This window comes from Protopterus annectens, chromosome 14.part0 (assembly GCF_019279795.1).
Source record: "Protopterus annectens isolate FY-2018-M chromosome 14.part0, PAN1.0, whole genome shotgun sequence".
NCBI lineage: Eukaryota > Metazoa > Chordata > Ceratodontiformes > Protopteridae > Protopterus > Protopterus annectens.
This window is the reverse complement of record NC_056748.1, coordinates 867643479-867670057: the sequence shown is the minus strand read 5'-3', so window position 1 is coordinate 867670057 and position 26579 is coordinate 867643479. Positions and strand designations below refer to the sequence as shown.

Sequence of the window (26579 nt, the reverse complement as noted above, 5' to 3'; positions counted from 1 at the left end):
CCAGTTACTCAGAAACTAAGTGTACAACATGTGCTCTACATTTTCTGGTAAACGTTATGAATCCCTGTCAATGTTTAAAGCTGCAAGAATATCAGTATGAAAACTAAAATTAGGAGGAAGAAGGCATGAGTTATGTCTGTGTTGTCTGTTCACTCAGAACGGTGTAGGCATTATTGAATTCCATGGTAAAATACACTACAAAGCACAAACATCATACAGCTGCCCATTTTGAAAGTGGATAAGTCAATTAGGTGTGTCTGTATGGTAGAATTACTACTACATGCCCACTTTGAGCTCATGCCATACAACACCACCGAATATGTGTTAATATTTTGTTTCATTCCTTACAATAAATAGCGGTTGTAGAACAGCAAATGGTTACTTACGGGGTATGATGTATTGCTTTCCATGATCACAGTTAATAAATTTATTAGGTAACATACATACAAGTCTTTTGGGCCACTTTGGCTAGGTTTCTCTACAATTGTTTCACTTGCTTGCCTAGGAAATACATACCTCTTAATGTAATGTGTTCCTGCATTCCAAGTGTGGTGACCACTGGAAGGTCAGGCATACAGTACTGCAATGCTTTCTTCTTCCTCAGAGTAATCTGTTACTGTGTTTAAGACAATGCACCAATGTGAGGAAGCACACACAATGCTGCTCTGTTGTGCTCTTTCAAAGCACTGCGGCACTGTGTTCTGAGCACAGTGCACTACAATAATGAAGAGCACAAAGTGATGTAGTGCTGTACAGAGTTTGAGAGTACTTTGTTGCTGTTTCTCAGATACCGATTTTCAGTTTTCAAAAAATAAATAAATTCTGTTTTTTTAAGACAAAATGTAGAAATTATATCCATGAATTATTAAGCATAATTTCTGGTCATTATATTCTTTTCATTATAATTTTCTTCTCATTCAATATATGCTGAAAACAGATTCTAGGCACAGAACACTCAATAATGCCATCTGACTACAAGTAGAAGTATGCATCATACAGTATTAGTTTTCTGGCCTAAAATGCAAAATTCTGGTAAAATCCATTTTCAATTATCAGTCAGTCATCATTTGGTATTTACTATTATTTTTCCTGGAATAATGAAAATCAATGTCCTTGCACATTACTGTACATAAACAAAGGAGTGTGTGTGTTCATGCATAGTGTATTTTGGTAGTACACAAAAAGTGACTCATTGGCATAGAGCATGACACATACTGCTGCACTGCCTTAGTCCCGTACAGTAATGTGCTGCTGTATCATAGGCACTGTGCACTAATGTTAACCAGAGCACATGCTGCTGCACTGCCTTAGTCCCGTACAGTAATGTGCTGCTGTATCATAGGCACTGTGCACTAATGTTAACCAGAGCACATGCTGCTGCACTGCCTTAGTCCCGTACAGTAATGTGCTGCTGTATCATAGGCACTGTGCACTAATGTTAACCAGAGCACATGCTGCTGCACTGCCTTAATCCCGTACACTAATGTGCTGCTGTATCATAGGCACTGTGCACTAATGTTAACCAGAGCATATGCTGATGCACTGCTGTCATCCCTAACGATAATTCATTATTATGTTACAGTCAAACAGCACTTACGCTAATCACACCACATGCTGGTACACAAATCTACATAACAGAATGTGAATAACCTGCAAAGTAGTAGGTGTATAATTGTAATGCAAGTTACATAGTGCTGCACTGATGTTTTTCCTTACAGCAATGAAATGCTGTGTTACTGGCATAGGACAATGCTTTAAGGCAGGGGGTCACAATTCTGCAGTCCTGTGCTCCATTAGAATAATGTGATAGTGTGTTACACACATACTGCACTACTTTAAAGGGGGTCCACAGTTCTACAAGCCTTTAATCCCTTACAGTGATGCATTTCTCTGTTACCGACATTGTGCACTAATGTAAGAAGGAAGAGGCAGTGTTTCACTGTTGTATTCTACACTAACATGTCATTATGTTATAGACATGGTGCACTACTGCAGTTTAGAGATATGGTGCCTCTAGCCTGTGCTTCCATACAGTAATGCGGCACTATGTTGCAGGCAGGTCTATATTAGAAGACCAAAGATCTGTTCAAGTGAATCATAATTGAGCGACACCTATAGCGTGAACTACAGTAATGGCGAACGTCCAAAACCGTGAAAAACAAAATGTCGAACTGTCATGGTTGGCCCGTCTGTGATATAGCTCCGCATGGTAAGCGTGCGATAGTTATGGACCTTAGGGTTAGGTGCGGGTTAAGGTAAGTGCATAGATAGGTAATGTATGTAAGGTTTAATGTAGGGTTAGAAGTAAGGTTTTGTTAAGTGTATGTGTGTGGATTATTTGTTTTGTTTGGGTATATGTTTGTAGGGTAAGTGTGCGATAGTTACGGACCTTAGGGTTAGGGTGCGGGTTAAGGTAAGTGCATAGATAGTAATGTATGTAAGGTTTACTGTAGGGTTAGAAGTAGGGTTTGGTTAGTGTATGCATGTGTTTTATTTATTATGTTTGGGTACCTAGTATGTAGCGCGCAGTGGTGTTGGCCAACTATGATGATTCGAGATCTTAAATTTCACGATTTAGGGGATTCAGCATATTTGCGGTTCGGGCTATCTGTGTCGGTGTTGTGGTATTCGCTGTAATGGGTTTTCGGTTTTGTAATATAGACCCATTGCAGACATGGTTCACTACTACAAGGTAGGTGCTACAGTGCCTCTCTGCTGTGCTTTCTTACAGAAATGTTTACTTTACTACAGATAAGACAAGAGATTTGATGTTGCAATGGATTGGTTCCTTACAGTGATGCATCACTGTGATACAGAGAGTGCACTGATGTTCTACCTTACAGCAATGTTTTACTCTTACTGTGTTACAGACATACTGAATTAATGTAAAGTAAGGATTACAGTGCTGCACTGCTATCCTCCCTTATAGTAATGTGTATGACTTGCAATCAGATGTTTACTACACCAATGCAAAGTAAAGGTTTCAGTGCTGCACTATTATGCTCCCTTACACTAATATGTTGCTGTGTTACAGACATACTACACCACTGAAAGGTAGTGGTTACACTGCTTCACTGCTGTGCTTTGTTGCAGTAATGTGTTACTCTGCTGCAGTTACAAAATGTTAATTTGTAAAAGCACACATTGCTCCAGTCTTATATGCTATAGGTGATGAATGCCCCTGCAACATAGCAGGTAACTGTGTAAAATACACAGCATTGTACCACTGTGCTCACTTAAAATAACATGCTACTTTGTTACAGACATAGCACACTACTCTAAAGTATGGGCTACACTGCTACAATGATGTGCTCTCTTAGGCTAATGCGTTACTCTATTAAAGACATTGTGCAATACTGTAAGGTGGGGCCTTTGGTGCTGCATATGCACCCTTACAGTAATACATTATAAAACATAGTACTATATTATAAGACAGGGGATACACAGTTGCACTTCTGTGTTCATTTACAGTAAGGTGCTACTGTGTTCAGAACATAATGTACCATGAACAGACAGTGACACACAGCGTCACTGTTCTGCAGTAATGTATTACTTTTTTCAAGGCAAACTCCACTTGCATAAAGAAGGGCCCACGATCCTTCACTGCTGTCATACTTTAACATAATGTGTTACTGTGTTTCAAAGAGCACTGATGTTTATCAGAGCACATGGAGCTGCAATCTTGGGCATTATAAGTGATGAATGACTTAGCAATGTGTCAAGCATTTAAGTGTGATGTGAAGTGTAAACTGCTTATGCATCCTACTCTGTCTGCGTACCGCTCCCTTGAGCACCTTGTCTGCTATCCTAAGACCCCACAGTGCTGCAGTAGTGTGACCTGTGTTGTCATAACAACCTCCTCCTACTGTGAAATTACAACATGCATATTTAATATAGTAAAACTGGGCTACACTGTTGTGCATCTTGCACAGACAGCTTATAATACCCTCCCCTTAAGCAATGCTCTTTATGATTCTGATCTGTATACAGTTTTATTCAACATCATATGCAATAATTTCCAAATAAGAGGCATGTTATTTACTTTCAGAATCACTGTGTTTGTCCAACAGATGTCTGAATTGCTGTCCATAATGTGCATTTTTTGCAGTAGTGTCAAAAGTCCATAATTATGTGATATTACCACTGCTACAAGATCTGCAATATTAGCGATTGTCAATGCCTAGAAATTTCTTATTGAAATGTGAAAATGTGCAAAAAACAAACAAAAAAAAAAACAGAATCAATGTAAGGGACCAAGTATTACTCCCCCCAACCAAAAAATGTTCAATGTTCAGCGTTGTAGGGAAGAAGCTCAAAGCCTTAGGAAAGGCCATCAGAGAGACTGTCACCATAAAGATCCAGTTTAAATGTAGTCGTAATAACCAATGATCCTTATTTTTTTAAATGAATCAACAGATTATGTTTTCCAAACTGATAACATAAACAAGCTCTCCAATGGAAAACATTATTCTGCACAAAAGACCCACTAAAAATTCAATCAATAAAATAATTTTCATTCCTAATACTCTATGAATGAGATCTGCTTGTAATATCTATATTTCCAAAACCACAAACCTTAGCACATTTATAGGTTATAAATAAATCACCTCAAACTAACTTATTTTAGTTGTAAACAACAGTTTCTTAAGCCATTCACAATAATTATTTCCCATCATACCAGATATCCTTCTTGTAAGGCCTTTGTATTCTGCCTAAATATAATCTGTCATGCATACAAGCAGACCCCACCAAACTCCATAATGGCTCTAGGTATGGATTTATAGATTAGAAGTACACCCACCTTATCTCTACTAATCAGATGTCTGAAGATATATTTCATTTCACAATAACATCTTCTGACAATATCAAGAACATGTGGGCCCAAGCTTAGTCTATTATAGATTTTAACATCCAAATCCCTTACATTAACCTTCTGAAAGCTACTGTTAAGTACATATGGTATTTAGGGTTCACTTCTTCAAAATGCATAATTGTCTTTTTTCACATTAAATATCAAACCATTCACTGTGACCCACGTACGTCTGAAAAACAAATTGATCATATACACCTGAAATTACAGAGCCAAAGTTTACATCATCTGCATATTTACACATCCAACCACTAGTATTTTCTGGAAAACTAGGCATGAACATTACAAACACTGGCCCTATAACAGAACTCCGAGGTGCCCCTAAAGTTATACCCCTCTCTTCCAAAATTAAAATAAAATAATAATAATTTGTTTGTGTCTTTCGGCTTTTTCCCGGTTAGGGGTCGCCACAGTGGAACTCCGGCCAGCTAATGACTGGCAGTAGATTTTTTACGTGCCGAGTTTGCCAGCCCTGACGCACAACCTTCAATGAAGGTACGCCCATTCACGCAAGTCTCCACACAGAAGACGCTCTAGCTGAGAATAGAACAGCACAGTGTCTTGCTGTGAGGTGACAACACTACCGCAGCACCACCACCGCAGTCTATAATAACAATAATAATAATAATGACCAAACATTACCCTACAACTCCTATGAACCAATTACTAATCCACCATAGTACATACAAACTAATATCGCTGTCTTTTAGTAGAGAAATAATCTTAAAATGAGGCATAGTATCAAAAGCCTTTGACATATTCAAATATAACAAAGTAATGGCTATCCTTTTACTTATAAGTCTCCACAGACGCCCATAGAAAGATAACAAATTAGTACAAGACCTTCCAACAACAAACCCATGCTGGGTAATATCAAAATTTCCATCTAGGGTATCAATAACATATTAAACGTTAGTAACATTTACCCAAAATACTAGCCAGGCTAAATGATGTATAGTTTTAAAGCATACCATAGTCTTAGGATCATAGGAAGTTACTAGGCTATTGGCCCTGAAGCCCTTATAAGCCTAGCTAAGAGTTTAGTCCATGTCTAGACAAGTGAGAACCCAAAGCCCCTGTCCAGCCTGGACAGAGGTGGAATTCCCAGAGGTGTATTTTCTGTTTCCCATCCAGTTATCCAGGTTGTGCTTAAAAAGGGATAATGACGTACTCTGCTTGATGTGGAGAGGGAGTCTATTCCACAGACGGGGAGACTCTGGGACAGAAATCTGTCCTGCCAACAAGTCCTACTGATGTCAGAGACCAGGCTGAGGTCACATGTATGGGTTACTCGAGTGGAGCTTGACTTGCGGATATGCATCAGTCCCATCAAGGCGGGGTCTGAGATTGCTTTGTATGCCAGACTGAGGTCACCTCTGAGAAGTCTGTAACTGAGTAGTGTCACCAGCCTTAAATACTGGTACTATCTGTGCCATTTTCTATTTAATTGGCATATAGCCTGCTTCAAATAACCACTGGAAGAGAAAAGTCAAGCAAGGGGAGACTTCCTTAACAGCTGACAAAAAACATTCCATTTATACCATCAGGGCCATCAAATGAACTTTTTTAATCAACTTCAACTAATCATCTAAACTTAAAAAAAAAAAATAAAATAAAATAAAAAAGAGAGAGAGAGACAATCACCAAAGATGACAAATGAAATATCACTCTTAGCATTATTACTATTAGGACTTACAACACGATTCAAAAATAAATTAGACAAGTGACTTATCAGTAACCAACTGAAAACTAAGTTATAGTAACACATGAATACACACCCTTCGTATAAAGACCCAAATGCCCCCAAACCCTTTTTGGTAAAGCCACATTACTAGCCAAACTCATGTCACATTTTTTTCTGGTTAACCAAACTGCTTTATTCCATACTACATTGAATTTATTCATTTTTTTCCTTTTTTGATTCTTTTCCATGAATTGCAAACTCTTCCATATAATTTCACAAAACCAGCATTCCACCAGGGAGAATTATATCCCTTTGATTTCACAGGCACTACCAGGATATGATTATTACTCAACATACAAAAAAATCATAACATTTCTCCCAAGCATCCCCAGTATCAGCTGTACTAAATGCATACCTCCTATTCCAAACTGATAACTTTTGCCGAATCTTGTCACAATTTGCTCTATAAAATGCATACCTAAACCCCTGATCATTTATACTTTTAACCAGCCCAGAAAGCTCATATGCCCAGAAAATAATAAAATGATCAGAGTCAGTAAGTTCTTTACATACTACACAATTTTCTAACAACTCATGATTTCTAATCTGGACATTATCCAAAATCTTAACACCTTTTGCTGGAAACAAAAATCTAGGAATAACCCACACTTGTACTTTGTTCAGCCAACTAACCTAACAAAACTTTATTTGAATTCTGTCCAGTCTAGTTAACATCAAGAGCATTTAAGTCCCCAGCAATAATATCACAGCCCTTCGGAAAAGCTACACACCAAACTCCCATGAACATAAATACAAACTCTTCCCTCTCTTCCTTTGTCTCTGGTCCTGTGAATAGCTTTATATCCAGGTAGCATCAATGGCATTTTATATTTGTATAACTATGTCTCTGTTAGCATAACCACCTCACAACCATCATTCAACACCCTAGCTTCTAAAGATGAAAACGTATTGGGTATTTCATAACAAAGAACTTAAAAAGAAGTTATATACTTACCAAAACATTCCGTTTTCATTCATGTCACACAAGCATGTCCAGGCATGTCTCTTGAAGCAGAGAACAATCTCTCCACTACCTCAAAGGCAGACTGTCCCAGGGAGAAGGAAGCCGATGGAACCAAGAAGCCATGCTGCTGTCACACTGGCACTATCTGCCCTGAAGCAACCCACTTAAGGCACATGCCAGTGCCAAGCTGTCTAGGTCCAAGGCTCTGAGGGGCAAGAGATGGCTCCAAAAGCATCAGAGACAACTTCAACACCTCAGATCCAACTGGGATGCTATGGCTCCGAAAGCCACTCAGCTCCAAACTCATTAGAGCTGGTGCACTCAGAGAAAACTTCAAATCAGAGGACACCAGAAGTCTTGGATCTGAACCAGATGGTCTTGGCAAACTCGGATCCAAGGGACTCTGAAGCAAAGTGTTGTATCAGAGAAGGATCCCTGACTGGAGGAGTAGATCTAGTTAAGGCTTCCTGACCCAAAGAGGTCAGAGGCGGGAGAGCTCCCATCTGAATTTGTACTGAGAGAAACTTCATCATTCTATCCACCTCAGCTTCCTTGAGACTTCTGGAAGAACGAGATGAAGCAATGGATGGCGACTTGGACCTTTGTCTCTCGAGGAAGGGAGATGGCAGTCTTAAAGGCACTGGGTCAATAGATAGAGAATATCAGACCAGAGGTAGAATTTTTGGAGGGAAAGAACCCTGATCCAAAGACGTTTTAGGCAAGGCGGAAAACTTCTTGGATTAGGAAGGCTTTTGATCCAGTCTAGATTTCTTTGAAGGAGGCTCAGTGGATGATGGAGAGGAAGAACCTGACTTCTTTGTGGACTTTTTAGGAGTGTCCATGGAAGATGCTTTGAGGGGGTGAGCCCCAGATAAGGCTTCTGAAAAAGAAGTAAGAAGCAATCCTTTTAAAATATGTTTATTTCTTCTGTCCGCTAACGCAGGCAGATTGAAACTTCTACAAATGCCACAGTCAACATTAAGATGCTCAGGTCCCCATTAATATACACAAAGTGATGAAAATGACAGATTGTAAACCGGACTGTCAGCAGTAAAATAAATGCATACAATTCAATGTACCAAGCTGTAAAAAAAACTAATTCGAGCCAAAAATGGTTAGCGCTTTCATTTAATCCAATATTAAACTTTTTCAGACAACACATACAGTTCATCACTTCCTTTAAATAAGATCTAAAAACATTTCATTGGCTAAGACAATTATTTAAAGTAGTTAAGACAATTAATACTTCCTTAAAAACATTTTCAATAGAAAATTTGTCACTATTTATAAGAACATAAGACACCATTCTCTACCATAATAAAGTTGAATTATAAGTACATATACAACACATGGGACCGGACAACATCCCAGGCTGCGTTTTACAACAACTTCAGAACGAACTGGCTCCCCACAAGCACCATGTTCAATAATAGCCTCACATCAGGCTTTGTGCCCACTGAATGGCACACAGCAACAGTTATCCCACTCCACAAAGGGGGAGCCACCACTGATCCCAGGAACTATCGACCTATTAGCCTGACGAGCCTGGTCTGCAAGGCCATGGAACGTATCATCATGGAACTCATAAACAAAGACATTGGTAACCTCTAAACTCTGGATCCCACCCAGTTCGAGTTTGTGAAAGGCAGATCATGCCTCCTGAACCTGATCGACTTCTTTGAGGCAGTCACCAAAGCCGTGGATGAGGGTAAGGTGGTTCACACAGCCTATCTTGACCTCGCCAAGGCTTTCAACATCATTCCCCATTCTGGAATTATAGCTAAACTCACTAAACTAAATATAAATCCCTACATCACAAGATGGGTTGCCAACTGGCTCACTAACAGAACCCACACTGTAAAAGTTGCAGACTCCAAATCTGACCTCAAAGCAGTGACAAGTGGCGTACCACAGGGTTCCATCCTGGGACCTCTCCTGTTTGGTATCTACTTCTCTGCAGTATAGGCTAACCCAGAAGAACTCTGGCTAACCAAGTTCACAGATGACTGCAAACTAGGAGCCATAGTCAAGTCCCCAAATGATGTGGACATCCTACAGAAGGGCCTCACTGAGACAGATGCCTGGTGTCAGAGCCATGGCCTCAAGTTCAATGTCAAAAAGTGCAGTGTCATCCCCTTTGTTAAAAACTCTGTACCCATGAACTACAACATAGGCAGCAATCTACTTAACACCAAATGCGTGATAAGAGACCTTGGGACCCAGGTGGACAGTAGTCTCTCCTTTGATAGTCACATCGCCACAGTAGTCAGGAAGTCCTTCTACATGGCACACCTCATCATAAAAGGGTTCTCATCCAGGAAAAAAGAGGTCATTGTTCCCCTCTACTCGTCACTCATTAGACCCATTATAGAGTACAATGCCCCTTTTGGAATGTACCTCACAAGACATCTGCAGCAGCTGGAAAAGCCACAGAAGTACCTCACAAAGAGGATTACTTGCCTCAAACAAATGCCCTACACTGACTGCCTCAAAAAACTCCAGCTTTACTCTGTAGCATATCGCCTACTCCAAGGTGATCTCTGCCGAACATATAAAGCTATGTCATACCCAGAGATGTTGGACATGCTACACATAAAGAAATCCCAATCCCTCCAAGCTACATGCTCTAGGGACCTAAACCTTGTCACCACAATAAACAGGACACGCTGGAGGGATAGATTCCTGTCCCAGAGACTTCCTATACTCTGGAACAATCTACCCAATTATGTGAAGCAAAGTTCTTCATTAGCACTCATCAAGAAAAACCTTGATGAGTGGATGGAAAATAGGAAATACACCCCAGGGATCACTTCTGTGTCTCTGCTCAACAGTGGCACAGGAAAATAACTTTCTTGTGTGGCGTAAGCCATGGAACCTTGCTGGATAGGCTTATGTAGGCCCTTGGGCCGATAGCCTAGTACCTACCTATGAACCTATTAGTACATATTTCTTAAAATTCCTTGTAGTTTAAAATCTACTAAATATTTATTCATACAGTTATACTAAAAAACCTTGCTATTCGATCTTTATAATTTCTTTCTTTCTAAAACCTTTAATTTTAACACTGCAGAAATTGAGGTACATTCATTTATACCTGGCCATGAGTCTGCTTGCAGCTGAAGCTGCCATTTTAATTCCTTTAATTCGAGTTGCAGTCCTCATGGTTGCTTGTCATTTATAAGTACATGGTCAATGATAATAAAGTAGAACTTATGGCTTGGAAATTCCATAATATGTTTAGATAAGGCATTATTTATGTTGAATTTTCTTATGGCATATTCATGCTCAAATTCTTTAGCTAATCTTTCTCTCTGTTTTTCCTATATAAAATGCGGTGCATGAACTACAGTGTGCCAGGTAGACCACTGCTTTGGAGTTACAATTGTACTTTCCTTTTAACTCATACTTATAATTTCTTATGGTGAAATTATCTGTTTCTCTTATTTTGTCATACCATGTGCATGCACCACATTTAAACATTCCACATTTATTGTTATAGGCAATAGATTGTCCTTTCTTTAACAAATCGTTAAAGCTCAAGCCTTTTTTATATACAATGACTGGTTTGTCACCTACATGTTGTCTAACATAAGGGTTATCTAACAAGATGGTCCAGTTTTTCTGGAATATGGAAATTAAGAATTTATGATCCACACTAAAAGTAATAACTAAAGCTTTTGTATAGTCTGTCTGTCTGTTTTTTGACTGTTTCATGTCACATTACTCTCATTTCTGTCTTGCATAGGAAAAAGTTCTTCCTCTGTTGCTAAACTAATAAGTTGATCATTACTACTTAAAATGGGTTTAAAAAAAACTCTCAATTCTTTTAATTTGTCCTCGAACTAAATCATCTAGTAAGTCTACTGAGTAGGCTCATTGAATGAACAGAAGTCGTAATGTATTGCATTCATGAATGAAGTTTTCCATTTTAGAAACCATTCAAGACGCCCTAACTGAGCTTTAACCACAGATTTTTTTTCTGATGATACGTGGTGGGAGCTGCTAAAATGCAGGAACGAGTTGGAATATGTTTGCTTCCTGTATATATTAGCAGCATATTTATTACATGTATAATCTTTAAATAAATGTACACCCAAATAATCCATATGTTCAGTATCAATTTTCCATGTGAATTTTTCCATATTCCAGAAAAACTGGACCATCTTGTTAGATGACCCTTACGTTAGACAACATGTAGACGACAAACCAGTCATTGTATATAAAAAGTCTTGAGCTTTAAAGATTTGTTAAAGAAAGGACAATCTATTGCCTATAACAATAAATGTGGAATGTTTAAATGTGGTGCATGCACATGGTGTAACAAAATAAGAGAAACAGATAATTTCACCATAAGAAATTATAAGTATGAGTTAAAAGGAAAGTACAATTGTAACTCCAAAAACAGTGGTCTACCTGGCACACTGCAGTTCATGCATCACATTTTATATAGGAAAAACAGAGGAAAGATTAGCCAAAGAATTTATGAGCATGAACAATTAAGAAAATTCAACATAAATAAGGCCTTATCTAAACATATTATGGAATTTTCAAGCCATACGTTTTGCTTTATTATTATTGACCATGTACTTATAAATGACAAACAACCATGGGGACTGCAACTAGAATTAAAATAGCAGCTTCAGCTGCAAGCAGACTCATGGCCAAGTATAAATGAATGCACCTCAATTTCTGCAGTCTTAAAATTAAAGGCTTTAGAAAGAAATTATAAAGATTGAATAGTAAGGCTTTTTAGTATAACTATATGAATAAATATTTAGTAGATTTTAAACTACAAGGAATTTTAAGAAATATGTACTAATGTGTTGTACATGTACTTATAATTCAACTTTATTATGGTAGAGATTGTGTCTTATGTTCTTGTAGTGACAAATTTTCCATTGAAAATGTTTTTAAGGAAGTATCACTTTAAATAATTGTCTTAACTACTTTAAATAACTGTCTTAGCCAATGAAATTTTTTTAGGTCTTATTTAAAGGAAGTGATGAACTTTATGTGTTGTCTGAAGAAGTTTAATATTGGATTAAACGAAAGCGCTAACGATTTTTGGCTCGAATGAGTTTTTTTTACAGCTTGGTGCATTGAATTGTATGCATTTATTTTACTGCTACAGTCTTTGTCATTTTCATCAGTTTTTTGTTGGTGTTATAACTTTCATTAATATACACAAAGGTCATGTGCATCAGAGTAAGGCAGCTTATGGCCACATTTTTTACATTTTTTGAAACCCTTCTCCAACATTTTGAGAATTAAATTGTGAAGTATGAGAGACTAAAGATACTATTTTGCTTTAATTTTGAGTTAGCGAAGGAAAAGAATAAAAGGGAAATACAAAGAAATGCACAAATGTGTAGATAGTTACATAAACTGCAGAGTAAGAAAAGTAATACCAGCAGTGTTAACTAGAATACACTAGAATATGTATAAATGTGTGTGATAGATAGATACATAGATATAGATATATATTTACATAAAAATTAGATAAAAAAGAATATCTTAATGATATTTTACTTATCTTAATCCAAAAAGCTTAAGAGTAAAGCTGACTATGTCTTAAATGCAAAAGCAGCAAACAAGATCTGAGGTATATTAGGAGGTGGTGCATTATGGGTAAGGTGGACCTTAAGAGTTCTAGTTGGCCACGAGCTACAGTAGATACAAACCCAATGGTTGAGGAATGAATGAATATGAGAACATCAGATCCTAGATTTCCTAGCTAAGCGTTCTGATACTTCGGAAGATCTGCAAATAATAATAATAATAATAAAAAAAAAAAACTTTTCGATTTTCCAAAACTTATTAGATAAATACCTATTACCAGCATACCAAAGAAATTCTTACATATCCTCTCAAACATACACACACTCAATTCTATGTAGAGGGCAGACTTCCTAGCCACCCTAGAATAAACATCACATAAAATCAGTTCAAACATTTTTGCCACATTCAGGCTTATCAGCTGTTGAATATACTCAGTGAACAGTTCATTAGTTCTACCAACTTCATTAACACCTAGTGTAATAACATCATCATATCTTCCCAAGCTTCAACAACCTCTAAGGCTACTACAATATCGTACATCTTACACCCAACCCAGGCATGAGACTGTTATACAACCTCTTTCTCTCTCTTTTTTTTTTTTTTTGATAGTAACACATTTTTAATGCTTCTTAGCATGGAATCCCCAATTACCAAAACTTGCCTATTGAACTCAGAATGATTCATTTCCACTTCCTCATCAGCACCTCCTAATGATATCACATTAAGACTGCGCATAGATCTTCTCTACCTCTGTATAATCTCCTTCCACCATCTATCCAGATTCCTCATTAAGGTCGTATTCCATCCCCCTTTTTTGACCTCTAGGTCCACACTTAATATTATGTCAGGAAAGGCCCAAGCAAAATGCTCACTTTCTCTAAATCACAAATGTGAGAAACCAATATAAGAACTAACTTCTGAAAATCTTTGATAACAGATTGAATGCCAGCATCCACCCTCTCTAAAACCAATACTACTGAATACACATTTGGGATTTCTTATTTTTTAAGACTTTGACTTCAGGGGAAAAATATCATTGAATACACCCCCTCATCAGCTTAATTTCCAATGCCAACTCCTTCACCGCTCAGAGTTTTACCAGACTTAATACCTGTACACTTAATACAAGTACCAGCATCAATGTCCCATCCTATTATACAACAAACATTTTACAATCAACACATTTTTATAACCCCCCCCTCCCTCAAATCAAGGCTCATTTGTACAGAATATTAATGGTTTCTATTGTTTTATGTTATAAAAATGGTGTTGTAGACACCAAAACATTACTTCTCCTAAAGTCATAGAACATTTGTAATTTCCCTGCGTTTAAAAAAACAACACTCAATAGCCCAAACTAAGAACTGGATAGATGACAGGTGATAACTTCTCTTTCCATACCCAAATCCTCACCATAATTCACCAGACAAGCATTCTCCATAATTCTTCCCTCCCTTTGGCAATTCATTATGTTCCTCAAGGAAAACTCCAACTTAACCTAAACACGCCAAGCCAAATGCAGCTAATGCTGGCCCTTCCATCTACACCTCTGTCACTCCATTCCTCCCACTAATTACTTCACCATTGTAACTCTGTACATATAATCAGCTTGAGATTCACTGGCCATCTCTATTATGGCTCTAGATCTAATTGTACAAGAATGAAGCTCTTCTTTCTATTGTGAAACAAATTCTATTGTATAACATGATGATTTGCTATTACTGCAGTTAATTACTTTATCTAGCTTGTTGCCCTTTAAATAGGAATTGTTTCTATTAACTTACGACAGTTTAGGCACACACAGCCCACAACTGAATCATTAACCTTAATTAATATAATGTCCACATGGTATATGTTCAACTAGGACTTTACTAGAGCAATAAATGTTCTAATTCATACATATTTAATGTGTCCACACTGCATCAAAACAGAGAAGTGAAAAGTATTAATTGGATAGAAAAAACTGAAAGAAGTTTGGGAAACAGAATGTATGGACATCTGTATGAAGGAGAACAAAAATAATGTCCTTTGCAAACATTTTTTGGATTATGAGGGTTTTATGAAATTTGATTTTGGGATTTTAGAAACATTCTTTTGTTTGTGACAGGTGTTTAATGGGAAACAAGAATGTAATATAGAGAGTTAGTGTGGCAACTCAGATTGGATGCCTGAACAACTCCAGGTCTTAATGATCAAATTTCTATTCATTCTGTTTTGAAGATGAGAGCAGCAAAATTATACAATTCTGACTTCAAAATATGTTTTAAGACTTTTTATAAGTGATTTTTTTTATCTTGCATTTGTTATTCGTACCACAATATTTGTTAAGGTTGTTGGCAGTTTAAGTGTACTACCATTCTGATTAATTAATTATTGGCATATTAATCTATTATTTAAACTCACTGTACTTCTGTGGTTTTGTTCATATGAAGTCCCAGGTTGGAGGGACGAAATTGCTTAACCCACTTATTTTTATTTAAATAAATTACCATTTTTGTTGCACATTTAAATATCCGTTCCTGGATTTTTTTTGGTTTAGTTTCTTCCCTTCTGGCTTTGTGAAGCCTTCGTTATAATCCTAGGTTTTTGTTAGTGTTGCACAGTACACACACCTGTTTGTGGTTGCAAAGTTTTCCTTAGATAACTAGTTAATGCCAATAGTATGTAATGCAGTTAAACAAGCCCTGGTCACTCCATTACCCTCAGTAGTACTGAGACATTCAGAGCTAGATGGAAAGGAAGGATGCTGATCCCATTCCACAAAACGTCATAAGGAATTCAAACACTCGGTCATGCTTTGCTTTTTAATGAGAAATTAATAAAAGAAGAAAAAAATGAAAAACAAGGTCTGCTATGACCAGCACCTTGCCATGAGCACTACACAGCTTGAGCCTCATAAAACCCACTTCCAAAGATACAGGAATCATAGATCTTCAAGTAGTTTTCGGTTTGACTAACTGAATGACCTACATTAACTTTTACACATGAACAAGAAATCAGGAAAAAAATGAGACAGTTTGGAGACAGGTTGCTACTTAAACTGCAACAAATGAAACCAACTTATCTTCTTTCAAACCTGGATGCATTTTTATAGTATCAAAACCAAAGGGTAAAAAGGACACACAAACTATTAAAAACTGCTAGGAAAACCCAGAAAAGCTAGAGTTTTCACTGTCTGAAGCCTTAAACCTCCTGCAGTGGAGGCCCATGGGGTAAATGCAAATGTTTCATGGGAGATATCTCTACTTTTAGCTCAATTTCTGCAGGCTGTGTTCATTGTATTTCTTTGTTCCTTGGCAGTATTTAAGCAAGCAGTACTCTCTGTGACTCATGAAACATTCAGCTGGACATGGACAACTTATGGACTTTAACTTTGAAGTGCTGCATAGTGTCATATTCCATTTTTCACATGGATAAATTACGGTTAATGTGTTACTAAGATCACTTAATACTATGACATTTATTAAATAAAGGCATAAACAATACAACAAACAGAACACAAATGTATATCATTTGAATATCATTACCTGCACAAGGATGAAATAAGCTCTAAGGTCATCTTTTGTTCGTGGTCTGAAGGGAAAAAAAGTGCTTGAAGTCACTACGGAGAATTTAAATTCTTATACATTACATTTTACGTATTATATACAGCCAAGTTAAACTTATGAAATTGTTAGTAGTACTAAGAATCATAATGACATTAACAATTTACCAATGTCTGATATAATGGCACTGGCTTACAATCAACAGTTGTATAAGTATTTGTATGGTTATCCGTGCATGTACTGAGAGAATATATTTCAAGAACTTATATTTTTTTGGCAAGTCTACTTGATGTCTCCAAGAACATCTCACTTTAGCTGTATTATTTGATAATGAATAGTTCTGTTGGTATGCATTATCAGTACAGTTAGTAAAACTGAAAGGCAAAAGCGGGTATCCAGCTAGATTGATAACTGATCAGTCACCCATACACACAGTGAATTACACAGTTTACCGATTTCTGTAATCTGTTGTTTTTCATTTTAGGTTCTTTGTTGGAGCTAGTCTTCAGACACCCAGCAAGGATATCAGGATGACTCTATATCAATATTCTCTCTGGCAATTAGAGGTATAAGAAACAGCAAACAGTAACTGTGGGAATTTTGTCATTATAATTCATAATAAAGAATTTTCTCACAAGAGGATTTTCTCTCACATCATCGAATAATGACAATGTCAAATGGCTAAAATGTCGAAAGTGTTGTTCATCGAAAAGTGTTTTGTGGGATCGTGGTACAGTGAGGATCAGAAAACTTGCCCTTTCCTCACTGTAGTGTGATGTCAGAGTTGCTATATATAATTAGCAGGAGGTGTGGGTGTAGCAACCCCCCCCCCCCACAAGAACAGTTTTGATGAACGGCACTTTTGACATTGTCAGAATTCGACAATGTGATATAGACTGTCACAAGAGTACCATTGGAATATACTCAAAAAAATTCCAGAATTTTACAAGCAATCAATAATGACTGTTTAAATCAGAAAGTCCACAACTAATCTGAAAATATTTCAGACTCTAAAAAATATTAATTGTGTGCACCTAGAATTCAACTTCATCCAAACAACGTATTCCAACATTAAAATACTTTATCCATTGCCATCTCAGTCTGCTAAAATTATACAATTTTTTAGTAAGACTAATACCTCAATTTATTTCTTATCATCCTCAAGACTTGCCAATATGATCCAGCTAAGTATAATTTAACTACCACCCCAACAGACCTCTTCAGTCCAATGACAGAAAATCTCCTCTCTATCAGGAAAACTAAAAAAACTGCCAGAATTATCCTTCACACTAATTGTGTAGTCAAGACTTGGAACTCACTCTCTGTTACACTAAGGTCAATGGACAACCTCCAAAATATTAAACCAGCACTACGACAATTTTTAATGATATTCCAGTATGGAGGTGTATATATGAAAACTGGAAAAGAGTGGCTCAAGATGGTTTTGCAACACCCCAACAATGAAACGGCTAATCCATCCAAAGTAACTGATTTCTTAAATCAGAGTCAAGGTACAAAAATTGTAGACAGGAAAGCAAGAGTTAAAGAAAACAATGGAGAAAGACAGAGTGAATATACCAGCCAAAACTGGGATCAGGATCAGTGGGAAGAATAATTGGAAATTGCAAAATCATGAACTAACCAGGAAGAATATTTGGAGCTTAAGATCATGCAAAAATGCATGCTGAAATCTTTAAAATCACTGGAGTTTGACTGAATATATAAAATCAAACAATCAGAAAGTACAACAGTTACAGGTGTCTATCTTTAGGAGGCACTGCTCACTTCATAGGAATCCAACTATGGACGAAGACAAGACTGGTAGGGATGCACACAATGAAAGAACATTTACAGTAAAAACTTATATAACTAGAATATGCATCAAGGCCAAGGACAACCACAAGACATTCTTTAGCTATGTCCACAACATCAAAGGCAGTACACAATTTTGTGAAGCGCTCATTGTAAATGAAGCTACCTATACTGAGCCAGAAGATATTGCAAACCAACTGGCCGACAAATTCAGCTCCAACTTTACCCCTCCCTCCCCATAAACCTTCCCTCCAGAAATACTATCAAATATAAACACCTGCTATCACTAGGGAACATGTCCTTAATACTCACAGTCTAAGGCCAAGAACACTGCATCAATGAGCCTAGATAATATCCTAGGATTCCTTCTAAATAGCATGAAACATGATCTATCTGGCCCTCTGAAATTGTTATTTAACTGTAGCCTCCAAACAGGCTTTGTGCCTCATGAATGGACAATAACAGTCATCCATCTGCACAAAGGTGGGGTCATCTACAGACCTTGGAAATTACAGACCCACAAATCTCATTAGTCTCATATGCAAAGCCATGGAAAGAATTATAATGGAAATGATCAATAATTACATATGAAACCTCCAGACACTGGACCCAACTCAATTTGGTTTCATCAACAACGGGTCATTCCTACTCATCCTGGAGGACTGCTTTGAGAAGGTCACTAAAGCAATGGACGAGGGCAAAATGGTTCATACTGCTTACCTTGACCTGAGCAAGGCATTTAACACAATACCTCGCTCAGGCATTGTTGACAAACTTAAAAGGTTAGGTACAAACCCTTATACAACCCAGTGGATAGCCAGCTGGCTCACAGACAGAACCCAGGAAGTTAGAATTGGGCAGTCCACCTCTACAAAGAGGCCAGTCACAAGTGGAGTGCATCATGGATTGGTCCTGGGACCTCTCCTTTTTGGCATTTGCTTCTCTGAAGTCAAGGCCAGCATCATGACCTCTGATTGACTAAATTTGCAGATTTGCAAATTAAGAGCGGTCATTGAATCACCCACGGGCACAAATGTTCTCCAAGAAGGGCTGACACAGAAACAACTGGCACCTAAGCCTTGGACTAAAACTAAGTGCCAAGAAATGCATAATAGTATCCTTCAGAAAGTCATCCACCCCTGGTAACTATCATTTTGACAACACATCCCTAACAGACACACATAGTAATATAGCCTTTGACCATAATGTGTCTACAGTAGTGAGGAAATCATTCTATGCTGTGCAACTTATAAACAAAGGTATGGCATCTAGGATGAAGGAAGAATTTGTTCCACTGTATTTGGCATTCATCAGACCTATCTGAGTACAATGTCCCCTTTGATATGTACCTAACCAGGCATATCCAACAATTGTATTCAGTCTCCTACAGGCTGTTCAGGGGAAATCTATGCCTGCCTTACAAGGCATGGTCAGACACTACTCTGATGGATCTCCTACATACCCACAAAACAAACAGCATCATAATTACCTTTTTAAAGGCTTAAACCTTGCCTGTGATATAAATAGGACCTGCTAGAGAGACAGGTATGCATCCCAAAGACTACCCTATGCCTGGAACTGACTCCCCATCCATCTGAAGCAGAGTTCCTCCCTAACCAAATTGAAGAGTAACTTAGACAACTGGATGGGGAACAAAAAATTCATCCCTGGCTTGGCACCTATGTCTCAAATGGACACAGGCAACCTGTAAATGGTTCATCTTCCAGACCCCTGCTTGTAAATGTTTCATCTCCCAAGCCCCTGCTTATACTTATCAAGGATATCAGAACTTCTCAGACATTTGGAATGCATTGCTAGACTTAAAAAGTCCCTTAGCCTATTAAACACCTATGAACCTATTACAATACATGACCATATACCTATAATAATGGAACTATCAAATGAAAAGAGGAACTAAAGGAGCCCACCACTGACAATTTCCAACATATTTGCTTAAAAATATGTATTTTGTGAAATGGTTGGAGGAGGAATTAGTGCTGAAGTAAGACAAGATTGTAACACAGGAAGAGGGACTAGAGGTAAGGTGGAATATGTTAAAAAGCATACTAAACCCAAAAGTAGAGATTAAGGTAAAGAATATACTGTATGGAAGTAGACAGACATATTTAACTGTCCTGACTGCTTTTAAATGAAGACTGGAAAGTCAAGAAATGGAAAGAATGGAAAATATGGAAACTAAATTTACAGAAGCTAGAAAACAAATGTAAGAAAATTTAGATGACCTTAATGCTTTCAGGGCAAAGCGATAAGGCAGCAATTTTATACAACTATACCAAAAGTAAATACATATCTGATGCAAACACTCTGACAACAAAAGGTTAAGAGGATGGTCACAGAGCTATGATGCTCCAGTACTGGTGAAAAAGTAGGGGAACCTGTCAAGTTAAGAGAAATTATTGCCAAACACTATAGTGAATTGTGAAGACAAGGCAATAGGGCTGAATAAAGAATACAGAAAATGTGAGATTATATGACTGCATTGCAATCAGGAATAGAAAAGAAGACAACCTAACACAGACGATACATTTAGAAGAGATTGAAGAAGCAATGAGTAAGCAGAAAGGAGTAGGTCATAAGGATCTGATGGGATACCGATGGAAATCTGGAAAGTAGTTAATCAGGATCAGATGGAAATATGGAAAAGGGGCTTTGATAAACTGATAAAGATTATGTGAAAGCTGTTCAACAGCATTATTGGGGAAGGACCCACACCAGACTCATGGAGGTGGGCAATGATTTGGGTTAACTCCTAAGGAAGGAAAGAAGACATTGCATTCATGGTCCTATCTAGAACCATGACTATAAAGTATTTATGACAATTATAGCAAAGATATTTACAAGAAAATTGATGAAGCTTATATACTGGGACTAACGTGGGTTTGTAAAAAAGGAAACATTCAAAGAACAATGTTAACCAGCAGGATGCTATATGGCAGGGAAGCACATTCATTATGGCAACACTGGATTCAAAGAAAGACTTTGGAGTCAGCTGTGGTTTTCCTCATGAAGTTTTGAAGAAAATCAAAGTCAGAAATGAAAGGGTAGAGATGATACTTAGGTTATATTAGGGTTCTAAAGCTAAAATAAAATATTCTGGGGGGCTATCAGACATGAATGAGATCACCAGAAGTACTAGACAAAGCTGTTCCATGTCCTTGCTACTGTTTGCAATGCAGATGGAACAATTTGACCAGAAAATCATACAGATTATAACAAAAATACACAACTGTGAAAAGCAACAGGAAAAATTAGTTTTTTTTATAGATGATGTATCAGTACATTTGACAAACCTAGAAACTGATATATTATTTAATGAGATAGTGAGATTCAGTACGATATCAGGGTATAAAATAAATCAGCAGAAAACAAACTATAATGAATAACTATTACCCGATACAGCAGCTGGTGAAAAAAATAGCTGTTTCCTTTGGGTCACCAAAGGCTGAAATATTTGGAGCATGGGTCAGGGAAATATATAGCAAGTCACAAAAGAAATGTGGGAGGAGACAAAAGGTAAGGTAATGGCCTACATAAGAGAACTGAGAATGATATACTTGGAAGAAGACTATAAAATACAAGCCATAAATATGTTTGCTGTTCATCTAATCATGTATGTAAGTCAATCATATCAGCATAGACCACAATTAAAAGTATGACAGAGACTGGAAAAAGAAATTAAGGAATTTTACTGGAATGACGAGAAGTGGAGTACAACAGAAAATAATTAAACTTCAGTTGAAAAGGAGTGGATGGTTATGCCAAATTTAAAGGCTTATCACAAGGCAGACCATGCTAGATTGATAAGCCAGATGCAAGTTACACAGCAAGCTGGAAACAAATGATACAGGCAAAAACTAAGAGGAAGGAAAATCAAAGGTTAAGCATTTGGACCTGTATAGAAAGACAGGGGAAGTTGGTATCAGCAAGTCTACCTCTACAGAAATATTAAGTATTCTAAATGTTAAACAATATACTTATAAGATATTGCCTAGTGATATAATCTGTCAGACAGTCTAAGACATCAGCACTGGAGGGTTCCAGATGTCTGGAGAAGGAAAGCAAAACAGCCTGGATGTTGGGAACATTTGTTACAGGGCAGTGAAATTAAGTCCTAGCAAAGAACAAAACAAGAATGCCAGCTAGAAGATAATGATTATTTGGACTATCGAGTCCCGACTTCAGAGCTAAGAAATAGGAAAGTAGGAGTGAAGGATAAAAAATGAATTTGGTAGAGTTTGATGGATGCAAGAGGCAGAGAGGAAAATCAAAGAGGCTTCCTAGTAGTAGATACAAGGCGTGGGGGGGGGGGGGGGCAAACGAATGAAGGAAAAGGGTTTTTACAAATATGGAGAAATAGAATCCCAAAAAGATATTCTAGATAAGAAATGGGCTAAAATATTCTTAGCATTGAGGTATCCTACCAAAACAAAGAGATTTAGGATATTTGCATGGAATTGATATCACAGATACTTTTAAATGTCAAACTAGCTTAATAAAAAGTTCCTACAAGCTTCAGGTGAGTATTGTCAATGACGGATGAGAAAGGTACATAGGAACACACATTTTGGGAATGTGATTGGATGGACCAGTACAAGTGGCAATTGCAGGATGAGTTAACCAAAACAGGAGGACAAACAATGACATTAAGTAAAGGTGGATTTCTATTAACATTCATACCTTACTTAAGAAAGGTGCAAAAAAGCAATTGTAAAATGGGAAAAATAAGTTACCAAAAATATGAGAGGTGAGAATAATAATGAACAATTTTAGGGAGTTAGAGCTCAAACAAAGATCATCCTGGATGGAGAGGTTTAAAGAAGAAGAAATGGACAGTCTGGGACATGAGGGGAAGGGAAGACAACTAGAGACCATTAGCTTAATGTATAAAATAATAGTATGCATTAGGCAGGATGTTGAATAGTATGGCACATCATCACAAAAAAGACTAACAAAAGTGTAAGCATACAGCCAGAGTAATTTATTCAACACTAGTTTATTTGAATTTTATATATAGTTTAATAACGTTTATGAAATAGTAGCATTTTCAGTTTTTAAACAACAGAGAAGAAATAGGGTTTCAAATAAAGTGAATGAAGAAATAAAGAAGTTATGTACTCACCATAACGTTCCATGTGACTTGTTTATCTCGCCTTTATTCTCACTGATGGGATCGGAGCCGATCCTCGGCTCCAACACGGTCTATAGCAAAGCTCAAGGTTTGCCAATAGCTCAAGACCAAGCCCCTTATCCCATGATGCACTGCTGGAATTACCTCAGATCTTGTTTGCTGCGTGTATATATACCCCTGTAAGGGGAGCACTCCCCAAGAAGGAAGAAGTATTGAACAACCAGGATGATACTAGCCTCTAGGTCAACTGTCATCCAGGAGGGGGATGGAGGGAGGGACGTGAGAATAAAGGTGAGATAAACAACTCACATGGAACACTATGGTGAGCACATAACTTATTTATGTGAAGTTGTTAAATCTTGCCATTTATTCTCACTAATGGGTAGCATCCCTAGCACCCGCAATCCTGGGTGGCTCACGGGAGTACATTTTTCAGGACCGCGGAACCAAAAGAAAACCTGTCCCTGGAAGCCTTATCTACTTTGTAATGAGTGATAAAGGTATGAGGCTTAGACCAAGTGGCTGCAGCACAAATGTTGTCAAGGGGCAATTTAGCTTGAAAAGCAGATGATGTAGAAATGGCTCTGGTTGAATGAGCATTTGCTTTGTGTGGCAAAGGCATGTTAGGCATTTGCATGAACAAATGAGATATCATCCGATAACCATTTTGAAAGGGTTGTCTTAGCCACTGGTCTACCTTTTCTGGCCTCCGAAAAGGATACGAAGACTTGATATGATTTTCTAATATCCTTAGTTCTATCAAGATAAAATCTGAGCTGTCTGTGTACGTCAAGTTTGTGCAGCATGTATTCCAATTTGTTGGAATGGTTGGGAAAAAATACTGGCAACTCAATGACCTGATTGATATTAGACTCAGAACAGACTTTAGGCAAAAAGGAGGGGTTTGTTCTGAAAGATACTCTATTAGCATGGAAAATCATGTAAGACAGTCTGATAGATAATGCTTGAAGTTCTGACACTCTGCGGGCAGAAGTAATGGCCACTAGAAAAATAGTTTTCCAGGACAAAAATTTGAGATTACAATATAATGCTGGTTTGAAGGGGGGAAGAATTATTTGAGACAGCATAAAATTCAAATTCCAGGGGGAATAAGGGATTTTGACAAGGGGTCTCATGTGAAAAGCACCTTTAAGAAAAACCTTAGATAACTTATGGGCCATAACATTTAACTCATCGAATCCAAGGTGGAAATTTGATATGGCAGCTAACTGAACCCGAACTGTGGCAGCTGCTGCTCCTTCCTTAAAATTAATTGTCAAAAACTATAAAATGGATGACAGGGGAGCTTGGAAAGGATCAATGTTTTGTATACTCGCCCAAACTGAGAACCTTTTCCACTTACTGCGATATAGTTTTCTGATGGATGGCTTATAAGACAATAGAATTTGTCTTGTGTCATCTGAGAGTGAATGAAGCCTGGCTATTTGGGAAAGTGGATCAGCCAAGCAGTCAACTTTAGAGACTTCAGTGAAGGATGGAGGTCCCCTGACGGCTGTGTCAGGAGGTCTGGAACTGGGACCAGGATCCATGGAACCTCCAGCAGATAATGGTGAAGGAAAGAGAACCAAATCTGTTGAGGCCAATGCGGGGCTATGAGGATAACTGTCCTTCCCAGTGATTTTGCTTTCTGTAAAAACCTGGGTATCAATGGAATAGGTGGGAATGCATAAAGGAAAACTGGAGGCCAATCATGTACGAGTGCGTTTCTCAGGGGATGTCCCCAAGGTGGTATCAGGGCAAAGTAGCTTCTGCATTTGGTATTGATGTGACTGGCAAAAAGGTCGCAGCAAGGCTGGCCCCATTTGCGGAAAATCAAGTCTGCAACATGTTCGTTGAGAGACCACTCATGAGGCAACAGGATCACCCTGCTCAGCTTGTCCGCTATCATGTTGGATTTCCCCGGGATGCGCATTAACAGAAAATGCTGGGATGACACAGCCCATTGCCATACCCTGAGGGCTTCTCGGCAAAGGGGCAAGACTTGGTTCCACCCCGTTTGTTCAAGTACCAGACCACTGAAATGTTGTCTGTCTGCTCTCAACTCCAGAACATTGATATGCAGATGTGACTTTTGATCCATCCATGTGCCTTGGGCAGTCTTTCCCTGAAAATGCCCCCCCCCACTCAATCAGGGAAGTGTCAGTGGCCACAGTGGCTACTGGGGGGGAGCACAAAGGGTCTTCCTATTGTGACATGAAGAGACGTCAACCACCACCAAAGGTCTCTCTTGCAGGAATTTGTGATGAGAATCATATGGTTCATTGGTAACTTTTGGTAAGACCACTGAGCGAACAGGAGCCATTGAAGAATTTGCATATGCATCCTTGCGAGTGGAATGGCTAGAATTGCTGCTGCCATCAAACCTAGTACCTTCAAGACCTCTGCGGCTGTAGCTCTGTTCTTTGACACCAATGAGATGATGTGTTGGTGAAGAAGTGAGACCCTTTCGACTGGAAGATGTAGAGTGGTGGTTGAGGTATCTAACTCTGCTCCGATAAAGACGATATGCTGTGATGACGACAAGGCAGACTTTTTGAAGATGACTGTAATACCTAAGTGGTGGCAGAGTGTCAGAGTAGATTGTGTTGCCTGAATCAATTGATACCTGGTGGTAGCGGTGAGGAGCCAGTCATCTAGATATGGAAATACCTGGAATCCTAGACACCTCAGATGAGCCGTGTCCACTGCCATGCATTTGGTGAACACTCTGGGGGCTGTAGCGAGACCAAAGAGCAGGGCTCAAAACTGGTAGTGATCGGTGCCCAGCTGGAAATGTAGGTGATCTCTGAAGTGTCTATCCATCTTTATGTGGTAGTACGCATCCTTGAGATTGATGGAGCACATCCAATCACCTTTCCCTAGAAAGGGAAGAATGGCCTGAAGCGTGACCATTCGGAACTTCTCTTTTTTTATGA

The 26579-nt window shown here is 38.1% G+C and overlaps 1 protein-coding gene across 1 annotated transcript in view; it reads right to left on the bottom strand.

Moving 5' to 3' along the window:
- HECTD2 (HECT domain E3 ubiquitin protein ligase 2) overlaps window positions 1–26579 on the bottom strand; it is a 1329650-nt gene that overhangs the window by 716805 nt on the left and 586266 nt on the right. The window contains exon 7 of the mRNA XM_044056649.1: window positions 16665–16710. Coding sequence (XP_043912584.1) covers window positions 16665–16710 — 46 coding nt within the window. The remainder of the gene's footprint in view (window positions 1–16664; window positions 16711–26579) is intronic.